Source organism: Chiloscyllium plagiosum, chromosome 37 (assembly GCF_004010195.1).
Source record: "Chiloscyllium plagiosum isolate BGI_BamShark_2017 chromosome 37, ASM401019v2, whole genome shotgun sequence".
Classification (NCBI taxonomy): Eukaryota; Metazoa; Chordata; class Chondrichthyes; order Orectolobiformes; family Hemiscylliidae; genus Chiloscyllium; species Chiloscyllium plagiosum.
Window position 1 is genome coordinate 6,624,833 of NC_057746.1, and position 7,025 is coordinate 6,631,857.

The 7,025-nt window shown below is 45.2% G+C and overlaps 1 protein-coding gene across 1 annotated transcript in view; it reads left to right on the top strand.

Annotated features, from left to right (window-relative positions):
- Positions 1 to 210: 210 nt before the first annotated feature.
- The window catches only part of LOC122541209 (ABC-type oligopeptide transporter ABCB9-like), a 32,233-nt gene continuing 25,418 nt past the window's right edge, over positions 211 to 7,025 (top strand). Inside the window, 1 exon segment of the mRNA XM_043677833.1 lies at positions 211 to 636. Within this exon segment, the coding sequence (XP_043533768.1) occupies positions 532 to 636 (105 nt within the window). The 5' untranslated portion in view covers positions 211 to 531.

Below are 7,025 nucleotides of genomic sequence, written 5' to 3' on the forward strand. Positions count from 1 at the left end.
TTAACCATTTTGGTAGAGTTTCAGGTAAGCCAATTATTTTATTTTCATTTCATCTGTATTTGAATTATAGTGGATGAATAAAGCATGATTTGTTTCAAGCCCCTGATAGTTTGACCAATCGTATTGCTTTTAGAACACACACCTTACATTAACCTTTAAAATAAGAAAAAGTTAGGGTGTAGACTGTCTTCTTAATATATTTTGCAGGGGATTGGTCAGCTCCATAACAATATTTTGGTCCTCAAATGCTTTCTGTGACAGGGAATTTAATGGGCTCTCCGCACTCTGGGTAAGATATTTCTTCTCATCTGTCCTAACTGGCCGATCCCACATTCGTAAACTGTGACCCCAAAGTGCAGCATTGAAGTGCTGAACTGTATTAAAGGTGAGTCTGAGTTGCGCCTTGTTGGTGTGGTATGACTGGTCCTTTACACATGCCGATCCCCAGGAACGGAGGGTGCCGGCAGTCTCTGCCTACGCCGAGATGTTGGGGAATGATGCCCTAAACAGGGTTACCCAGGGAAGATCCGGATGAACCTGCAGCCAACAGACAGCCATTCACACTTTCAAGTCAGGAATTGTGGCGTATACTTTCTCACGTGGATCAGGGAGAACTGCAAAATGTATTTAATTGAGGTGAGCTGGGCTGGTTATGCGTGTAAATAAGACCCTCACCACTCACTAATGATGTCCTCACCTCATTATTAAAACCATAAGCCGAGAAATTGGGCTATTTTTCTTGACGTCAAGCGTTTTATCTTTTGAATCTTTATTTGTTTGCAAATCTCTTGCCATTGCCCACCTCATTTTCGATGCTGTAATAATTTAGCCCCCCCATTCTATGTGATTCCATGCCCTGTCCCCACCCTTGGGGATTTTCCACACAGCCTCCCGCTGAGAAACATTCCCTGGAATTCCCCAGGGAATTGTTAAACTGCTTTCACTTTCCCTCCTCACTTCTCCGTCTCTCTGCCCTTTCTCCACATTCACACCCCAACACAGCCGGAATAGCTCCCCCACCCACACCACAGGCTGTTCTCTGACCCTGCTCCAGCTGTTGCCGGGTAGGTGAGATTGGGACAGGCTCCTTTCTGGGACTCTATCCTCGGCCTGGTTTACAAAGTCAGAGAATGGTAGCTGAGAAAGAGAGACTTGCATTCCTATAGCGCCCAATGCCATCTCAGGCCACCTCAAGATGTTTAACAATGTAAGAAGTATTGCTAAAGTTGTAACAAGGCAAGAGAGAAGTTAAAAGTGCCTGTGTGTCTCACACACACAAAAAAAAATGAAAGTTTCTGTAGCTTTGGTCAGTTTTAGTTGCTGTTGTGCTCTCCGTAATTAGTCTGAACCTCCCTTTTCGTGGGGCCCTGTATTACAAATGACTTCCGTCACTGAGTCTGTTCGCCAGTGGAACATAATACAGCACTTAATTAAATATTCATTCTTAAGGACAGGAAATGTTCAATGTCCCCCCCCCCCCCCCCAACATGTGAACACGTTGGTAAACATGAGTTCGGCTAAGTCGGCAATTGGTGACCCCCTATTTATTTAGTAGGGGAAGAGAAATTCAAGAAAACTTGAGTATAATGATATTCTGCCTTAAGTTATATCACAAGCAGAAAGAAACAAACAGAACGAGAGAGAGAATAGAATAATAGGTGCATACATGTAAAGGGACATCGGAAGAGTGACTCTATTAAAATGAATTCACGTTTTAGAAATTGTACCCTATTAGAACCTAGAGAGAAAGCTATTCGGGCATGAGTTACAAAAAACATCAATCCCACTCAGACAGACTGAGAGAGCTGTGATATGAACAGTAAACCTCCCCCCAGTTTTTGTCTGTCAGTGAGTGGGGTCTTCTATCTCTTGGGTCTGATCACTGTGTGTGTGTGTGTGAGAGAGAGAGAGAGAGAGGGTTGCTGGGTGTCAGTAAGGCGAACTCTGACGCTGGCACCTGCAGTGAGTGTCTCTCCCTGACATTGAGGAGGTTAATGCTGATATTTTGATCGCGTTTGACTCAGTGTCTCTCTCTCTCTCTCTCTGTGTCTGCTCTGCCCACACTCCCTTGTACCACATTCCACCACCCCAATAGGGATTTTTCTGACAGCCTGGAATTCCCCCGTGTTGAGCTGGTTTTACTTTCCCTTCACCGTTTTTGCACATTCGCGGTCCACCAGAGCCCGGAGGGTTCACTCCACCCGCAGACTGCTGTTGCTGGGGACATTACATTGGAAAAGGCTCCTTTGTGGGTCTCTGTCCTCAGCCTGGTTCACAATGTCAGACGGTGGCAGCTGAGAAAGACACACTTGTATTCCTATAGTGCCCTTCACCACCTCAGCACAACTGAAAGATATAACGTTGAGACAACAAGTGTAACGTTTTAATGTCAGGAACAGACCAGCCTGTTGTATATTTATTTTTGCAATGTTCATTCGGAGATAAATCAAAATTGGATAGGGCAACAGAGAGACCCCTTACTCTTCTTAACTGATGGTTTGTGATATTTTCACTCATATGAGATATTGGGGGAATCCTTGGTTTAACTTGTCAAACTCAGAACAGTGATATATTTCCAAGACAGGATGGTGAGTGGCTTGCAGATGGAGGTGTTCCCACAGATCTGCTGCTCTTATCCTTTGAGATGTAAGTGGTTGTGGGTTTGGAAGGTGCTATCTAATGATATTTGGTGAGTTTCTGTATCTTGTAGATGGTACATACTGCTGCTACTGAGTGTTGGTGATGGAGAGAGTGGTTATGGTGCCAGTCAAGTGGTGTTCCAGATGGTGTCAAGGTGTTGGAGATCCACCATCCAGACAAGTGGCAAGAATTTCATCACATTCCTGACTTATGGATGGGCTTTAGGGAGTCAGGAGGTGATTTGCTCTGTCCATTTTCTTCAGATGGCTTGTCGAGTTCAGTTTCTGGTCAATGGTAGTCCTCAGGATATTGATAGTGAGGGACTCAGTGATGGTAATACCACTGAATTTCAAGGGAAATGGTTCGATTCTCTTTTGTCAGATATGGTCATTGCTTAGTATTTACGTGGTGAGATTGTTATTTATCATTTATCAGGCCATATCTACATAATATTCAGGTGTTGCTGAATATGGACACAAGCTGCTTCAGTATCTGAGGAGTTGTGAATGTGCAACGTTCAGCACCAATCATCGGAGAACATTCCCACATCTGACCTTCTGACAGAGGGAAGGTTATTGATGAAACAGCTGAAGACATTACCTTCCTTTTGAGATCCTTACAATCAGTCTGCTCTTGCTTTCTCATTATTTAGAAAATATTGCTATCTGTCTCAGATTCAAAGTGGATAACCTCACATTTGTTGTCAAGTAGGAAACACAGTTTCCAAGATGTGCACAGCAAGCTCCCACAAACAGCAAGGTGATAATACTACCCTGGTAACTGCAGTTTATGTGATATTGGTTGAGGGATGACTGTTGGCCGGAGCACTGAGGAACTACTCTGCTGCTCCCCCCATGATTTAAACCCATTCAGTCCGAGTAATGTGCAGATGAGACAGTCAACATCCACACTTTAGCATTTTAAACAATAAAAAGTGCAAGTGTACACACTGTTCTGTTTGTAAAGAAATTGTCTTGATGATGCTGCTTAGTTTAAGGTCACAATTATGACTTAAGAGGCAGCACGGTGGCTCAGTGGTTAGCACTGCTGCCTCACAGTACTAGGGACCTGGGTTTGATTCCCGCCTTGGGTGACTGTGTGGAGTTTGCACATTCTCCCCATGATTGTGCAGGTTTCCTCTGGCTGTTCTAGTTTCCTCCCACAATCCAAAAAAGATGTGCAGGTCAGGTGACTTGGCCATGCTAAATTGCCCACAGTGTAAGGTGCATTAATCAGGGGTAAATATAGGGTAGGGGAATGAGGCTGGGTGGGTTACTCTTCAGAGGGTTGGTGTGGATTTGTTGGGCCAAATGGCCTGTTTCCTCACTGTAGGTAACATAATCTAATGATGACACTTTAGCAAACAGTCAGCTACAAACCATTCACCCAGGCTAATGATTTGGTTTTTGACAGTTGTTGGTCTTGACTGAGATTTGATTTCAAATGAGCCTTGAGCAGTTCATGGGGTCTCTGCAGTGTACCTGTGGTGCAGAACACCAACATCTTTGATCCAACCATTTTCCTGCATGTGATACACTGTGAAACAGACACAACGGTTCCCTCATCTTGCGTGAAAGTAATATATTTCATTCCTTCCATTTCACTTGCAGGAAACAGTAACTAACAGACTTGCTGAGCACAGTGAGAAATGGGCAATCCCATGGATTAATATCGATGAAGGGACTGAGAAATAGAGGGGCACAGATTTAAGGCAAATGGCAAAGGAACTTGGCACACAGACTGCAGTGGTTCAAGAAGGCAGCTTCTCAAAGGCAACTAGGATCAGGCGTGAAATGTTTGCCCAGCCAATACCACCCACATCCCAAAATTTAAAAAAAAAATGTGGGAATAATTTACAAAGTAGTGACTTAAAGGGACAAATAGAGTTTAATACAGAAAAGTGATTCACTTTTGAAAGGAGTAACAGGAATGCAGAGTACAGGACTAATGGTAAGATTCTTGGTAGTGTAGATGAGCAGAGGGAACTTTGACAAAGGGTCAGTTAGACTCGAAATGTCAGCTCTTTTCTCTCCTTACAGATGCTGCCAGATCTGCTGAGATTTTCCAGCATTTTGTCTTTTGGTTTCAGATTCCAGTGTCCGCAGTAATTTGCTTTTATTCAGAGGGAACTCAGTGTCCAGGTACATAGATCCTTGAAAGTTGCCAGCCAGGTTGATAAGGTTGTTAAGGTGTTGGCTTTTATTGGTCAAGGGATTGAGTTTGGGAGCCATGAGGTCATGCTGCAGCTGTACAAAACTCTGATGCGACTGCTCTTGCAGTATTACATAACAGTCCTGGTCACTGCATTATAGGAAGGATGTGAAAGCTTTGGAAAGGGTTCAGGGGAGATTTACCAGGATGTTGCTTGGTATGGAGGGAAGGTCTTATGAGGAAAGGCTGAGGAATGTGAGGCTGTTCTTGTTAGAAAAATGTTGAGCGGTGACTTAATTGAGACATATAAGATAATCAGAGGGTTAGATAGGGTGGACAGTGAGAGCTTTTTTCCTTGGATGGTGATGGCGAGCATGAGGGGACATAGTTTTAAATTTAGGGGTGCTAGATATAGGACAGATGTTCTTTATTCAAAGGGGCATGCAACAGTAGTTGACTCAACTTTAAGGGCATTTAAAGACATGGATGAAAATGGAATAGTGTAGGATAGATGGGCTTCAGATTAGTTCCACAGGTTAGCACAACGTCGAGGGCCGAAGGGCGTATACTGCGCTGTAATGTCCTATGTTCTATGGGACATGATTGAGGTATGTAAGTTTATGAGAGGTATGGACAAGGCGAATAGAGAGCAGCTGTTCCTCTTTGGTTGGATTTGGGGGAAAAAAACGTTTTCATTCCTTTGATGGTGGGAATCAGAAATGCATTGTGTGGGAAGGTAGTGAGACTGGAAACCTTCCAACCTTTAAACAAAAATTTGGACAAGCGCTTGAAATATCAAACATTCATGGATGTGGGACAAGTGCAGGAAATTGGGATCAGCACACCTTATATGGTAGTTATGTCAGTGCAGACTCAGTGGACCAGAGGGCCTTTTCTGTGCTGTCTGAATGTATGGTTTATGAGGTAGTGGAGGGTCTGAAGGGTTTGCTCATCAGTAGCAATGTCTGCTGGTGTTTGTTGTCTTTGGGAGGCAATGCTGGGTTTTCTCTCTCTCTAACCTGGGGACTCACTCTGTAACCACCTCCTTTATTTGTCCATTGCAGTGGACTCTCATGTCCCACAGACATTCCTGGGAGTTCAGTTGACAAGTCAGCGAGAGAAATTGATGAAGAATTGGGAAGGGGAGGGGAGGTTTCCATGGAGGTGGTAGCACTACACTAATATTTCTATTTGATAGTAAAAGGGTGAGGGAATCTTGATTTTAAATTTGTGTTCATTCCATTTAGCAAACCTGCTGATTTAAGCTTTGATTTGCACTGATGTTTGTACTGACTCCGAGCTGATTCACTCAGTCACTTCAGCCTGAGACTTGTTTTCAATGCTGTACTTTAATGGGTGAAGGAGAAAGTGAGGTCTGCAGATGCTGGAGATCAAAGTTGAAACTTTATTGCTGGAACAGCACAGCAGGTCAGGCAGCATCCAGGGAACAGGAGATTCGACGATTCGGGCACAGGCCCTTCTTCAGGAATGAGCAGAGAGTGTTCAGCAGGAGAAGATAAAAGGTAGGGAGGAGGGACTTGGAGGAGGGGCGTTGGAAATGTGATAGGTGGAAAGAGGTCAAGGTGAGGGTGATAGGTCGGAGTAGGATGGAGGCGGAGAGGTCAAGAAGAAGACTGCAGGTCAGGAAGGCGGAGCCGGGCTGGAGGGATTCGGCTGAGACAAGGTGGGGGGAGGGGGGATGAAGAAACTGGTGAAGTCCAAGTTCATCCCCTGCGGTTCTCTGGGCCACCCAGACGAACCAACCCAACCAACCTGTAGCACAGCATTTCAACTCCCCCTCCCACTCCACCGAGGATATGCAGGTCATTGGACTCATCCACCGCCAAACCACAACAACGCGACGGTCGGAGGAGGAGCGTCTTATCTTCCGACTGGGAACCCTCCAACCAAAGAGGATGAACTTGGACTTCACCAGTTTCTTCATCCCCCCTCCCCCACCTTGTCTCAGCCGAATCCCTCCAACCCGGCACCGCCTTCCTGACCTGCAGTCTTCTTCTTGACCTCCCCGCCTCCACCCTACTCCGACCTATCACCCTCACCTTGACCTCTTTCCACCTATCACATTTCCAACGCCCCTCCTCCAAGTCCCTCCTCCCTACCTTTTATCTTCTCCTGCTGAACACTCCCTGCTCATTCCTGAAGAAGGGCCTGTGCCCGAAACGTCAAATCTCCTGTTCCCTGGATGCTGCCTGACCTGCTGTGCTGTTCCAGCA